This window comes from Caretta caretta, chromosome 5 (genome assembly GCF_965140235.1).
Source record: "Caretta caretta isolate rCarCar2 chromosome 5, rCarCar1.hap1, whole genome shotgun sequence".
NCBI classification, from domain to species: Eukaryota; Metazoa; Chordata; order Testudines; family Cheloniidae; genus Caretta; species Caretta caretta.
Genome location: NC_134210.1, coordinates 105729927 through 105746291, shown reverse-complemented (window position 1 = coordinate 105746291; position 16365 = coordinate 105729927). Strand labels below are relative to the sequence as shown.

General features: G+C 38.7%; 1 protein-coding gene across 10 annotated transcripts in view; it reads right to left on the bottom strand.

Moving 5' to 3' along the window:
- The window catches only part of KDM4C (lysine demethylase 4C), a 475753-nt gene that overhangs the window by 35165 nt on the left and 424223 nt on the right, over positions 1 to 16365 (bottom strand). For all 10 annotated transcript variants that reach the window (XM_075128776.1, XM_048850754.2, XM_075128770.1 and 7 more), the window contains one exon: positions 1012 to 1131. In XM_075128776.1, the coding sequence (XP_074984877.1) occupies positions 1012 to 1131 (120 nt within the window). The remainder of the gene's footprint in view (positions 1 to 1011; positions 1132 to 16365) is intronic.

Genomic DNA, 16365 nt, shown 5'->3' with positions numbered 1-16365 from the left:
GACATCTGGAGACCCGAGTTTGATTCCCACATCTGCCACAGAATTGCAACATGACATAGCAAGTCACTTACCCTCTCTGTGCATTAATTTATCCATGGATATTATAGCACTTGCCCACTTTTGTAAAACAATTTGAGATCGGCAGATGGAAAGAGTTATATAAGTAAAAAGATTTATATATATATATATATACACACAAATGTATATAAATACCAAATATGTCTCTCTATCTAAATAACAAAAAGTTATATTCTTATTCTTCCCTACGTGTTGTTATTGTGGTTGTTTTATTGTAGTTTCTACCATGCACTTGGGTACTCAACGTTGCTGACTGATTTTTCTCAAAGCATGCACTTCTGAAAACAAACAATTATTCTGCCTCTGAAATCAGGACTGAGCTCTTTAGTCTTGTCCACAGTACTGAGTTCTCCTCTCTCTCTGAAGTTTATAAAATGCCTTAATGTACATGTTAGTTAATATAAGATTGCCTCATTGAACAGCTGAAAATGTGTTTATTTAAACTATGTTTTTCATTGTCCTTTCTCTCATCCCTTTTTGTGAAACTTCGCTAGTTGATTAAAGTCAGGTGCCCAGTTATATCATTAATTAAATGGCTACCAATGCTTAATAAAAGCAAATAACATGGAGAGAACAACAGAATATCATACTGAAGTCTTGTTTTATAGGATGTAGTCCATCGAATAACCCTGAGTTCCTATAAAATTATACACTCTCTTCCTTTGGAATTGTGAAGTTACAGGATTGTACATAGCAATAATTAGCTACAACAGCAGCTCAGCAATTGTAAACAATTGGGGACAATTCTCTTTGATAAGGTAAAGGCATTACTGTTTAAGAGTCAGTACTTAACTCATACCCCTACCTTCCAGAACTTTAAAACTATGGTATGGCCAGTCCAACTTTGGTGTGGAATGAGTTGTTTGTAATACACATGAAGACATTTGAAAGAAAGTTCCTAATATGCACATAATAAGAAATATGGGCACTCACCTGATACATGTGAGCTACATTTGCTCCCAGATATTTTGCCCCATACAGTTTTCCATCAGGCCACTTCACTTGGACCACCTCTCCCTCTGCAGGTGGACCTAGCTTCCGGCAGTCTCTGCTCTATTTACAAACAAGGGAATGTTTCTCAAATCAGTGATTAAGCAATTAAATTTTGAAATTTGCAGTAAAATGCTTCTTACAACTTGATAAGTAGAGGGGAGTTATTATCATGCGTTTTTCAAGCATTATAATCTTGCTAATGGGCCAACAAAACATATTGTTTGTCTTTGTGAGAAGGAACTAGTGACCAAAGAAACACTCCTAACAGTTTGATGTCACGATGTCAAAGCAATGTGTATGAAAGAGATAGTTATCAGCAATGGTGCTACTTTTCCCCAACTTCATTTTTGTCACATAGTGAAGATGAAGTTTAACAAAGTGCAGCTGCTTATTTGCCAGAGGTTTATGGAGGTTGTTTTTTTAATATACTTAAGCAATTTATACTTTGCTAACACCAGTGCATTCCTGCTAGATGTTTACTGATTGCAATATACACATGATCAAACTATAAATGTCGAGAGCATCAGCAGATTCCTTGCTTAGCTGGTATATATACACAGAAAGAATTTAAAGGTTTACTGTCACCTTTGTATCACCGAACTCTGGGCTTAGCTCCTGGCATAACATATGCTGGCTTTGAACCACTCACTGTGTGGGATGCTCTGCCAGGCCAATATAGCCAGAGAACAGAGCACACCATTCACACACTCACCCACATTTCTACACTCGGAATTGTGTGACAGACCACAGAAGAGTCTTTATGTCAGCTCTGTATTAGCTGAGGGGGAAACCTTGTGCAGGCACTTTTCCTCCAGGGCCAACTCAGCCAGCTATCCACCCACGTAAAGCAGCCCACAGGTTCAAATTATGACTCCAGTGACAAATGAAAGTGAATGTAGTGGGAACATCCTAATCTGTATTGGCTCCCTGTCAGTCAGCAAATTGTTCGGCATTAATGACGGACCTAGAACTGGAATAGCAGGGCTGTTGCAAAATAGGATCGAGGTACATTGACAATTGTTTGTAGTTTGCCCAGCACCTAGTTGTTAGACTAGTTACTGCAGTAATGCTTGCCATTTTGAGAGCAACAAATTCACACCACATATTTTCAAAATATTATCATTTCACAACACATCTCACCCTTCATTGTGCATTTACACTTGAGAACATATCAGACTGAGAGATGAAAATTAGCTTCTCTCTAGGCACCTTAGCGCCTAATCATAATGACTGACGACAGTGAAGCGAGAGCAAGGAGACTGCAATAGCGTTTACATGGATAATAACTCATTTGACTATTACCTGAATGTTATCTTATCACTAGGGCTGTCGATTAATTGCAGTTAACTCATGCTATTAACGCAAAAAAATTAACTGTGATTAAAAAAATTAATTGTTATTAATCGCACTGTTAAACAATGGAATACCAATTGACATTTATTAAATATTTGTGGATGTTTTTCTACATTTTCAAATATATTGATTTTTATTACAACACAGAATACAAAGTGTACTATCCTCACTTTATATTATTTTTTTACAAATATTTGCACTGTAAAAATGATAAACAAAATAAATGGTATTTTTCAATTCACCTCATACAACTCCTGTAGTGTAATCTCCTTATTGTGAAAGTGCAATTGACAAATGTAGATTTTTTTTGTTACATAACTGGACTCAAAAACAAAACAATGTAAAAACTTTAGAACCTACAAGTCCACTCAGTCCTACTTCTTGTTCAGCCAATTGCTAAGACAAACAAGTTTGCTTACATTTATGGGAGATACTGTTGACTGCTTCTTTTTTACAATGTGACCTGAATGTGAGAACAGGTGTTCGCATGGCACTTTTGTAGCTGGCGTTGCAAGATATTTACGTGCCAGATATGCTAAACATTCATATGCCCCTTCATGCTTCGGCCACCATTCCAGAGGACATGCTTCCATGCTGATGATACTCATTAAAAAAATAATGTGTTAATTAAATTTGTGACTGAACTCCTTGGGGGAGAATTGTTTGTCTCCTGTTCTGTTTTACCTGCATTCTGCCATATATTTCATGTTACAGCAGTCTTGACTGATGACCCAGCACATGTTCATTTTAAGAACACTTTCACAGCAGATTTGATAAAATGCAAAGAAGGTTCCAATGTGAGATTTCTAAGGATAGATACAGCACTCAACTCAAGGTTTAAGAATCTGAAGTGCCTTCCAAAATCTGAGAGGGACAAGGTGTGGAGAATGCTTTCAGATGTCTTAAAAGAGCAACACTCTGATGTGGAAACTACAGAACCCGAACCACCAAAAAAGAAAATCAACCATCTGCTGGTGGCATCTGACTCAGACGATGAAAATGAACATGCATTGGCCCGCTCTGCTTTAGATTGTTATTGAGCAGAACCCGTCATCAGCATGCATGTCTTCTGGAATGGTGGTTGAAGCATGAAGGGACATATGAATCTTTAGAGCATCTGGCATGTAAATATCTTGCAATTCCAGCTACAACAAAGCCATGCGAACATCTGTTCTCACATTCAGGTGACACTGTAAACAAGACGTGGGCAGCATTATCTCCTGCTAATTGTTTGTCTGAGCGATTGGCTGAAGTAGGACTGAGTGGACTTGTAGGTTCTAAAATTTTACATTGTTTATTTTTGAATGCAGTTTTTTTTTGCACATAATTCTACATTTGTAAGTTCAACTTTCATGATAAAGAGATTGCACTACAGTACTTGTATTAGGTGAATTGAAATATACTATTTCTTTTGTTTTTTACAGTGCAAATATTTGTAATAAAAAATAAATAAAGTGAGCACTGTAAACTTTGTATTCTGTGTTGTAATTGAAATCAATATATTTGAAAATGTAGAAAACATCCAAAAATATTTAAATAAATGGTATTCTATTACTGTTTAATCGCGCAATTAATTTTTTGTAATTGCTTGACAGCCCTACTTATCACCTGTTATTTACATCCATGCGCGATAAACTTATTTTGTTGCTAGCCATGTCTCCTAATCCCCAGATGTAGTCCACAAGTTTGATTCAACCCATGAGCCCAAGGAAGTGCAAACTGCATCCCACTGAGCTTGTTGAGGTAGCTGTGTTGAGGACAGATGGTACTACAGCCACTGCCATCCCTTAGAGGCTCTCTCAGAGTGACAGCTTTAAACCGTGCTCAGTGTCGCACAGGTGCCTGGCTCGTGCAGTCTGATGAGATATGCTGAAATGTGTTTTCTGACCCCAGTCCCTCCCAGCTGGCTCCACCCACTTTCCCGGTTGCGCTAGCCAGTTTCAGGCCTCCAGTATTGACAGGGTAGTAGGCAACCTTCCTTGTTACACTACCCTGCTCTTGGTCAAACTGAAGGTCCACAGCCTGGGTTCCAGCAGTGGAGTTATTCCCGTGTACCAGACTAGTTCAGGGATTCTTAAACTCATTAATAGCATGAACCACATCCTAAAAGAAACACTCTCACAACTGTGAGAAACACTCTCACCTCCCATTTACGATGGCGCTGAAAACACCAGCTACCATGCTTTTATTTTCCCTCCTTTACCTTTATTTATTTAGAATTATAACATAAAAAGAAAAACAAAGCCTGCCTGTGTGCCTTGGACATAATTTTAAAACTACTATACAAAATCATCAGCTTCTCTAAAAAACAAACGATCTACTTGTGGTATCAAACCAAAAAGTACCTCAATGTAATTACAAATACTAGCCTTGATTGCTTCTCTCCCGCTCCACCTTCCAAAAGACAAGCTTGCAGCCTATGATTGCATAACATTCCTGGGATAAGCACCATAACTGCTCATATGGAAATGTAACAGAGGAAAGGATTTAATGTATTTCAGTTACTTTTAGTCCAACTTACTAGCTAAAACTAAGGAGAGCCAGCTCTATGACCAGCCAGCTGTCCAGAGACCACTAGCAAATGCTTTTGAGGATTTCAATGGTCCATGGAACAATTTCCGGGAACCGCTGTACTAGATATCGTGTATTCCATTCCACCATGAGTTCATTACTTCTGTCTATTCTATCACTAGTGTGTTTTTAATATCATCTCTTGTATTAACATACTGTATTATCTTACTATTGAAAAATTGATTCCCACATTTTCTTCTGGGGGAAGGTTACACACATTTCTTAGACAGACCGAATTGGATACTGTTAATTTGAAACATCTAATCTGTCAGATGTATAATTAACAGCAAGGCACCAGAAAAACGGGATCCTTTTAGGTCTCCCTGTACCAGATGTAAATAATCTCCAGACTCAGTAATTTCTGGGTTTGAAGTGTAAATCACATACATTTGCTCTAGAGTTTCATATAGTCTGTGCAGCAAATGAAACTGTAACACAGCTCATCTTATGCCACATTAGTGGATCTAACCTGCTGGTACATAAAGCACCAATCAGCTGTGGAATATCGGAGTCCAGCTGTTTATGCTGTTATGAAAATTCCTTTATTATCTTAAATCACAGAACTGTAAAAATTTTAAAGCTTTTTTGTGTGGCTGTATTAAGGTTAATCTAACCTGTTGTAGGCAGCATTCAATTTTGGGTTCATTAACTGCTTTTCCAATAAGAGAAAATAGCAAGTATTGCTTTAACAATAAATATCAGAGATATATTTACTGAAATATCGTATTTGCCTCTCAATACAGTGACTGACAATAGAATTGCTTGTTCAAACACTTGTGAGCCTAACTCTATGATGAAAATGACTACTTTTCATGACAATATACTGGGCAGCAAGTCAGGGGACTTTTCTAAAATTTTCTATAGTGCCCCGCAGTCTTAGTATCAAAGTGCCATACAGATAAATTAAATCTGCATGGCAAAATCCTAGTGAACTTCATGGAGTGTGAAGGACTCATGAATACTACATGTTCTATGTGTTTGTCTGGATGTTGTAAGTGGGTTCACTATATGAAAACATGGGGTTAATTCAGGAAGAGTTTGATTGCATGTAGGTACTAAAGAGAACAAAGGTTCATTGGCCAACATGTGTTTTCAAAATCCTTTTTCTCTTATGTTACGTACTTTGTTCCTATTGTTGAAATGAAACAATACTTCAGTTCAAGAAATCTGTCTAGTCACTGTCTTTACCTCTGTTCTCTTTCCTGCCTGTTTGCATTCAGTCTTTTGTTGAATTAACCCTATTTTCATACTGTAAATCCATTTACATCAAAGAGATGAACATACAGAACATATAGTATCTGTAAATTATTGTAGTGCAATCTCATCTCCTTCATATGCTGTTTTTAGTTCTTCTTGCTCTGTTTATTGGCCTGATACAAAACCAATTAAAGTCAATGAAAGGCTTCAACTGGGATTGAATCAGGCCTCACAGAACACTCTATTTGGTACATATAAATCATTACTTTAAAATTTTTTATTTCAGTGATGCTGCAATAGCTCTATCAAAGAGCAAGGTCTTGCAGCATGGCCTAAATTTGCTTGGGCTTTGGAAAAGCCTGTTCATCTCTAGGAGCTCATTCTACAACTGAAAACCCTTCACCAAGCACAGATTATTCTCACATCTCCTTTAGGCCCAATGCAGGAAAGCATCCCTCGGCAGGAAAACACACATGTGCTTTCCTGCTTGCAATATCTAAGTATAGCTCTTCCGATCTTAGATGAGATGGAGAAGAGGACTCCTGAACAGAAGGATTAGCATGTAGACCATTCTCAAAGTATGCCAAAGACAGCTGCTTTTTGGACATTTCAAGTTCCGTTTTAACTGTTTTGCCTGGCAATATCATTACAGAATTTGGAATGAATATATTAATAATTATTTTGGGATTGATACAACTATAAGAACCACTGGGTACTTCTGGGCTTCACCCAAAGCAGCACAGATTGAAAAATGAATACATTCCTCTGCCACATCTTCAGTGAAGTCATACTGTAGATGTGGTTCATATTTGAAGGGAGTGGCTAAAAGAAGCCGCAAGATAAAGTGGAAGGGGAAGAAAAAATACTGTGCTCTTTAATGTTTGTATTGTGCTATATTGTCTTGTGAGTAAGGAAAAAATTATTTTATGGCTAAGAATAATAGAAAAGATTAATTTAAAGAAAACTGTACCTGAAGGATACCAAAGAAAGCTAACAAAGGAAAACACTGATAGAGTCCAAGTTAGATATTTTATTAAAAAAAGAAAATGTGTGTTTAGCATTTTTTCAGCAAGGGAGGGAAGTCAGCTGTTGTAGATAAGGGAATACAATGCAAAGGATCTAAAAGCTGTAACAGATCAATAAATCAATGCTTTAAGATTGTACATTTCATCTTAAATAAATGAAAAGCAAAAAGCTTTCCAAGAAATACCTGTGAATAGTCTTAACTAGCAACAAATACCACAGATACATTCCCACTGAATTTACCAGCAGGAAAAGCCCTTCATTAGGCTGGGTAATTTTCTGCCTTTCAACTTTCAAGTTCAGTTTAAAACTCAAGAGGCTTGATCGTTGGGATTAAATGAGTTCCTACTCTTTCAAATTTGCTTCTCTTTCTGTGATTGGTGTGTAAAAATGCATTAGTCAATCAAAGACAGGGAGGCCATGGAACCATTGTTTATACTTAATATAGTAGGAATGACAATGGCCCATTAGAATTTTTTTTTTGTAAACAGGGGGAAGCTGCAGGCTCACATGGCATTTTTCAGGGAAAAATGGATCAATGCTTGTCCCAAGTTTATGTACTGCAGCAAGACCTGTAAATGCTACTAGAAAACTCTCCCATTCAAAATGGGGAAAATGCCAACCATCATTTATTCTAACTGCGTCAGCAGAGCTGGATTTTGTTAATTGTTTTGATGCAACTGTTATAAACTGTCTCTGTATGTGTGGTCATATCACCCATGGGTTGCTGACTCAAGTGACGATAAAGTGGTTTTGGTGATGGCCACAGATTTGAGCCTCACTCCTGGCAATCTTGTTGTCTGTATGTAAGCAGCCACAGGTTTGTTGGACTAGAACATCTTGTCTGAACAGCTGTATTTTACCTCCCACTTAAGCATGCAATGGTGTGGGGCCTTGCCCTTGAACGGATCTGAAAATTGGATCTGAAATCCTCTGTCATACTGGAGGGGCAGCCAGACCAGACTGGAGCAGCAATGTGACCCCATGCAGCTCCCACACCTTTCCAGTCCTTTAGCACCCAGGGACACCCCAGCTCCTGGGGAGAGGCTGAGCAGTGGACTCCAGGAACCTCCCAGTCCCCAGGAGGATGGGAGGATTAGATCTGGGCTTTTGGCACTTCCTGAGTAAGTGGAGCTGCATGTAGATGGGGTCTAGGCCTCCCAGAACTGCCTGGCCCCTGCTGGGGATGGTGCTCTTCAGCCTGGCCTCCTCTCTGAGTTAGAGCTCAGGGCGGAATGTGGGGCAGGGAGACTGCGGGGCTGGGTGCAGGAAGGAGAGCCTGGAGTCGGGTGTGGGGTGGGGAGGCCACGGGGATGAGTGTGTGGGGAAGAGCATGGACCTGGCTGAGGTGCAATGAGGCGGGAAGAACATGGAGATGAGTGTGGGCAGCATGAGGGGAGCGTGTTTGGAGCTGGATGTAGTGGGAGAGAGCTTGGAAGTGGGTGCAGACCAGGGTAGGGACAGCTCTGGGCCCCCTCCTTAGGAAAATTCTGTTTGCGCCCTTGCTCCCACTCATACTGCTGCATGTGCACCCTGTGGAACTACTTATAGCAAGAAGAAAGAAATCAGTTTCCATCTTGATAAGATCAAGATGTTTCTGCAGAAGATTGCTCAGTCCAGTTCTACCAGCTGCTCTCACACAGGGGGCTTTGAAGGGAAGAGGAGGATGAAATGTTACATTGTAAAAGATACATACAGATGGTCATGCTTTCAGGGCTCAGACTGACTTCCATAGTCACCGGAATGTTACTGATTGCTAGGAGAGAGTGCCTTTTTTCAAAAACGCCCGGTATTTCTTGAACAGAGCACTATAACATTATAACATTCAGGTGTCTATAACAGTAAATGGAGATTGCAATTTTCTTTGCAATTGCCACAAAAATAGATGAGGAAAAAACAGAAAGAGAAGAAATGTACTTCAGATACTGAAGAAAAGCCTGTCTCTGATACACAGAAAAGAGTACACTGGAAATATTGTTCATGTTTATCACTCCGAAAGGTTGCCTCTGTAAAGCTGCCAAGGTCTGAATAAGCATTGGTTGTCTGTCTCTCTCTCTAAGTCACACAGGTTCTAACACCTGACTTAGTTGAGATTTCTAAATTTGTATTCATGAACTGGCACAAGTGGATCTATCTTTCTAAACTGACTCCTTTCTCTGATCTTTTGAGGGCATAGGTAATATCTTCTTTCCATATTCACTACAGGTCAGTTTTTATGTAATTTATTAAACAGTTTTTATGTACACTACAGAGAAGGGCCATATTACAGACCTTCTTTGTAGTTTACATAAAGAATGACTCCGCATTATTCACCTATGCATCACCATTATGCACCATATGCATACCATTTGAGAATATGGTATTAACAGAGACAGTGACATCTGTAAGAAATCAGGTTCCCCATTATATTAACAGAGGGCCCAAGCTAGCAGCCTTTACTCACATGAGTATACCCACTGATGCCAATCTCATTTTAAACAGTCAGTTGGACTACTCACCTGTGTAAGGCTGTAGTGCTGGGACCCATTTTTTTAAAAATAGTTTTGTATTATGTGGTACTGAAACTCTTAAAAACATTTCTTCCTGTGTTAAATATATTTGTCACCTCGCAAAAACTGATGCCCCATCACTGCCCCTGCTATCCCTTCACCCTGCTATGGGGGAAAAAAAAAGTCAGTACATTTCTGGCTTATTCACATCCTTGTTTTTCACCAATATAATAGATATGAACAATGGTCCTGGAAAGAGGTCGTTAACTCATGCTTCTAATGCTAGTTAGCTATGTGGGTCTATGATACAACAGCAGAATAAAAACATGGGAAGGTCCTGTGTCTATGGAGGTGGAGGAGAGTTATTTGCTGGTGCAGTGTTTTAAAGTAGCTATTTAGAGTCTGTATGAAATTCATTTCTCTTGGATCCTAACCATTTAAAGATAGGTCAAATTTTGGGCCTAACCTTGACAGTGGAAATTACTTGTACTAATTAATTTGACTAAATTCATTTTAGCCATTTAAATACATTTTAGCCATCTAATTTAGCATTTTGATTCATGCACACTTTTTGTTGAGGTAAATATTTATTTTATTGAGCTGCATCATTTTAAGATAATAAAAAGTACGAGAATTTCACTTGACAACACCTTGCCTAATTCAACCTAGCTCAGACTACTTGCCGAAGGAGGTCTCCTTGGAATATCTCCACTTTAATGTGAAGTGAAAGGATTCTGGAAATGTTTATACTGTTATGGATTAAGGGATTTTAATTGTGGCAATGCACAGGCATAACCACAGAGGTTGGAGTGAAAGGGGAGACAGATCCACCTCTCCAGTTAGAAAAATGACGTTGATAACTGGTGACCCTGATGTCCCTCTCAATCTTTTTGTTTTTCTTTCTTTCGTTGTTAACTGCATTGATATGATCATCTACGGTGTTAGATTCCTTTTCAGATTTACTAGACTATGCAGAACTTAATCTTCTGACAGATTTTCTGACTTTTTACAACTTGGTTAAAATAGAATGCAAATAAAGACCACGAAGAGGCACTGAACAGATATGGGCTCTAACTTTGGGAAAGTTAATATCTAGATGACAGGTTTCAGAGTAGCAGCCATGTTAGTCTGTATCCACAAAAAGAAAAGGAGTACTTGTGGCACCTTAGAGACTAACACATTTATCTGAGCATAAGCTTTCATGAGCTACAGCTGAGCTGAGCTGTAGCTCATGAAAGCTTATGCTCAAATAAATTTGTTAGTCTCTAAGGTGCCACAAGTACTCCTTTTCTTTTTGTTAATATCTAGATATGTACTTCAACAGCTCAGACTCACCTTGAATACAGTCTGTATATTTGGCATAACCCAAGCTTATCTGCTGCATATCTCTGCGTTACCACATGTTGTACCATGTACTAAAGAGGCTTTACAAATCAGCCCTGTCAACTATGATAGTTATATATACCTATACATGCAACACTGTACTATCTCTACTAACTTATCCTTAGCCAAAGTTGTTCAAGTCCCCACTGAAATGTGTGAGGAAGTAAGGGAAACATCACAATGTACAGCCCACTCAGCTGCTGTGGAGCAGTAGATAATAAAGAGTTCTACACAGAAACACAACAGGAGAACATTGGGTCCAGTTTTCAAAATCTGGATGCGTACAGACAGGCACCTAAATCTTATCCCACCTCTGCCACCATGTCAAGGTTCCTTCCCCACTCTGAACTCTAGGGTACAGATGTGGGGACCTGCATGAAAACCTCCTAAGCTTACTTTTACCAGCTTAGGTTAAAACTTCCCCAAGGTACAAACTATTTTACCCTTTGCCCTTGGACTTCCACTGCCACCACCAAATTTTATCTGGGTTCCTGAAAAAATGTAGTTTGGAAACGTCTTTCCCCCCAAAATCCTCCCAACCCTTGCACCCCACTTCCTGGGGAAGGTTTGGTTCTAAATCCTCACCAATTTGCATAGGTAACCACAGACCCAAACCCTTGGATCTTAGAACAATGAAAAAGCATTCAGTTTCCTTACAAGAAGACTTTTAATAGAAGTAAAAAAGAATCACCTCTGTAAAATCAGGATGGTGAATACCTTACAGGGTAATTAGATTCAAAACATAGAGAATCCCTCTAGGCAAAACCTTAAATTACAAAAAAGACACACAGACAGAAATATTCATTCTATTCAGCACAGCTGTTTTCTCAGCCATTTAAAGAAATCATAATCTAACGCATACCTAGCTCGATTACTTACTAAGTTCTAAGACTCCATTCCTGTTCTGTCCCCGGCAAAAGCATCACACAGACAGACCCAGACCCTTTGTTTTTCTCCCTACTCCCAGCTTTTGAAAGTATCTTGTCTCCTCATTGGTCATTTTGGTCAGGTGCCAGCGAGGTTACCTTTAGCTTCTTAACCCTTTACAGGTGAGAGGATTTTTCCTCTGGCCAGGAGGGATTTTAAAGGGGTTTACCCTTCCCTTTATATTTATGACAGTATGCTAGCAATTGATTTATGTATTTTAATTATGAATCAGTTGAACTGGGCTCCTAAATCATAATTTAGGGCTTAACTTTAGGTAACTAAATTTTAAAGCTGGATCCATTATGAAGTGCTGTTATAATTAGAAAAAAACCTAACAATAATAAATTATGAACATAGAAACTGGAGTTAGCTCTTCAATGAGTGGGTTAGTATACCAGACACCAGTTGTGCCTCAATGCCCCAGCTCCCTCCTCTCACCCTCCCTAGGACCCCACAATCTTCCAGAGGCAGTGTTTAGAACACATCCCACTATTCCAGAAGACACTATCACCACTAGCAGCAGGCACAGGCCTGCAAAGCCTCATAGCCTTGTGATGATAGCAGACCAAAATGTGTGAACTTTTCTCACCACCGACCCTGGAATCATTTATTTCTACCATCACCAGCTTTCTCCTCATGTACCACCCCTCTGCCTTCTTAAATCTCTCCATCCTGTCGCCAGGTATCAGACCCTCCTGCTTTCCATTTGCTGGCTTCAGTCTTTTCCACTAGGTCCTTCCCCTCCCTCTCCTCACTTACCCCTCGCTCTTTCTGCATCTCTTCTTTATGCCTCTCTTGCTATATTGATCAGACCCTCCAGTCCACACGCCTTCTAAATCTTCACCTCTCCTCTACAAACTCCTTGACTTACCTCTTATATGCCCTTTTACAGTACTACATAAATTAAAAGTAAAAGCTACTAAAATCAAACTATTAAAGATAAACTCTCCTGTTCCCCTTATCTATATGGTGCTCCCGGAAATGCTGTTTAAGTCCAGAATGACTGTTCAATGTAAGCTGCAGTCCACCTAACCTTTACTTCTAAGACTGGATCAAGCCATGGCACTAACTCATCAAAGCCTTTGATTTTAGGTACTAATTGGTGAAGTTTCTGAAAAACAACCCATAGAGATTTCATAATGCCTAAAACCCAATCAACCCTCCCTTTTATTCTGGAGCAGTGAAGTCAATTTAGCAGGAGGATAATATGAGGATGCCATGGCACTCACAGAAATTAATTAAATACACCTTGACTGGGAATGGCTACTTCAGAAAAAGCCTAAATAACATGCAGAAAATTATTTGGCGGCTGAGGTCTCTTGTTCTCACTAAAAGGTTTTCAAGCAAATTTACAAACCTTCTCCAGGAAAATGCTCAGCAGCAAAATATCAGCATGGAAGCTCTATAAAAATCTATAGAAATAACATCATTATGGAAGGTGTGAAAATTAGACCAACATGTATGGCTGCTGGACTTCTGCATACAAATGGTCTTCCAGCTGTCTTTAGTTGAATGGTATTAAGTTATAGCTATAATTTTTCCCTCCTGAATTTAGAAATTTAGCTTAATGCAGTATCCCACCATGCAGCTATCAAAATGCTCTCATTAGCAGACTGCTCTCTGTAGTAATGGAAATTATCTGCAGATTGTTTCAAACAGGGGCTTAACACAGTATAAAGTGCGGGGAAGGGGGAAATAAAGAACTGAACACATGGTGTGAGAGCTGTCATGATAAGTCAGCTCTTAATGTATAAAATACAGGGGAGAACAGGGCTCATGTGGCAGAGCTGCAAAGATGACTCAACTGGGGTTCCCTGGGTAGACAGAGCACCACCAAGGATTGAACTGAAATGTCAGCAAGCCCATTCTGTTAATGCATTTAATACAAGCTGTCTCCTCTGCTTATTTTAGTTTAGTGTGCACTTGCTTTCAGCTTTGGTGTAAGTGATTAAGCTTACAAGCGACTGTTTTATAAAGAATACGACAAACGTATTTACTACTAACACCTCTGATTTAGACTAGCTTGTCATATAGACAGGTAAGGTATCATAGTTGAGAAGAGTGAATATATTTTATTTACTCATGCCATTAAACGGAAGGGAAGTAAATTGTAGAAACTCTTTGTACACATCTCATGATGTTAAAATGCTGTCAAACAATATTTTGCTTTGGAAAATTGATCATGTACAGTTCTTATGCAAATTTCTAAAATCCAAAAACTAACTTTTCATATGTTCCACATCATGTTGAATGAAAAAGAGTGGCAGTTAATATGCGACAGCCAGAATTTATCTAAACAGGAACGGCTATTCATACCACAAGAAAGCTTCCTATCCCACACTAAAAAGTTACTCAATCACTGAATCAATTGGAAGTCCTAGCTTCCAATCCCAAACTAACAAGTTCACTCAATCTGATGGACTAGTTGCCAAAGCTATCCTCCTACACCCTTGCTCCTCATGACGAAATCATATAACTTGTTCTCTTAACCAGAAAGACATGGCTGGTACAGTCACTCCTTTATTCTTTCTCGGCATATCAGTTTAAAAAAAATAATACTCTCCACATCAGCAGCGTCTTTCACCCAAAGAACTGAAACTTTTACATATATTCATTTAGTCTCTAAATTCCTAAGAGGAAAGGAAGTACTATTATCCCCATTTTACAAATGTGGAAACTGAGGAACAGAAAATGACCTGTCCAAGGTCACACAGCAAGTCAGTGCATGAACAGAACATGGGTCTTCTGTCTCCCAGTCTCTTCTTCAATCATAGCTGCCAACCTGCCAAGAATTTTGCAGAGACATTTCTAAAAATAAGCCTGAGGCCTGGGCAGCATTTTTGGATCCAGAATAATTTTAGATTTTTTTCTTAGATAGGTGAGAGAAAACCCCCAGGAACTATCATCCTAAAATGCACCACAACTCTCCCGCAACTCCTGGATTACTGGGAAAAAATTCTGCTTTTGTCATGGTTCCCCCTTCTCCACTCTATTATATTGGCTACCACTATAACCCCCATATTTTCCGTTGCATCCCTCATGCTCTCCATAGCTTCCACTATGTTCTTCACAATCCCCATGACCATAAGCAACTCTGACTGCTAAACAAGAGACTGATAGGACAGGTCACTATTGTTGACAAACATGGATCAATCACTATATCACTAACACTGTTCTTCTGAGCCCAACCTTGAATATAGGTGTGATATAAACATTGTACTTTTATTGTCATAAGCAAGGATTACATATAGTGAACCAGGGTGCATGCTTGCTGTATATAAGCTGCTAAATTTTAAATCTTAAAGGCAATTAAAGTTCAAATTGTGCCATGAGTGGAAAAAAATAAAGCACAAAAGCTTGTTTTCACTTTTTTAATTCTCTCCAGCAGCATTTACTAAATATTAGGAAGATTTATCCTGTCTTTAAAAGATGATTTTACAGATTATCTTAATTTAACATCTCACCTGAAGTTGGTTCTATCAGCCTTTCCATTATCAAGTTAGACTATTGTTAGAAACAAGAGGAAGTTATAGACAGGAAACTGTGATAAGATGATACTGAGGTTTATAAAGCCTCAAATGTAGACAGATTCAAAGTTAAAGCTGGCTGTAATCTACCCTATATTCATTGTTTATGCTTAACTATTGAGTCTCCTGTATTTGTAGTGTATCAGGGAACCAACAAACAAACGTACAAACAAAAAAGTGTGATTCTGCTCTCACCTACACCTTGGGTAAATCAAGAATGATTCTGTTGAAGTTAATAAAGTTTCACTGTTTTAAATCAGTGTGAGGTCAGACTCAGGCCCCTTGAATTGTATGAGCAGCACTGCCTGGGCCCATGGAGTTACGGATGAAGTGGCAGCCTTCAACCTGACTTTGCTTGTTTAGGTTTTTTTAATAAATTTAAGTCCAAACTTTTAAAGTATCTCAGAAATTCATGTCTGTGCTCTTCTATGCGTGTAAACAGGGACTTGAGTGTGTAAAGAATGACATTCTGTGCGCCAGATTTGTAAGTGTCAATACAAAATTTACAAGTGCAATAAGGTGCTTATAGAAATTTCACAAATAATTATTAAATGTGTTCCTTAATGTTAATTTAATTTGTTAAAAAAATACATACATCTTTCACTCATTATGCAGAATCAGTGGGCCAAGTCCTTCTCACACTCCTTTGAGTAAATGTAATTAAGAAGACAGACAGTGTCAAGCAGACAGAATTGTGCTCAGATTCTTTAAAGCTAATTTTATTAAGTATTTTCCTATTTTCTTTTTAATTTTAATCCTATCACTCCACCACCAATTTTAGAAATAAAGAGGCAAATTCTGCCCTGACTTTCCCTCAATCTTCT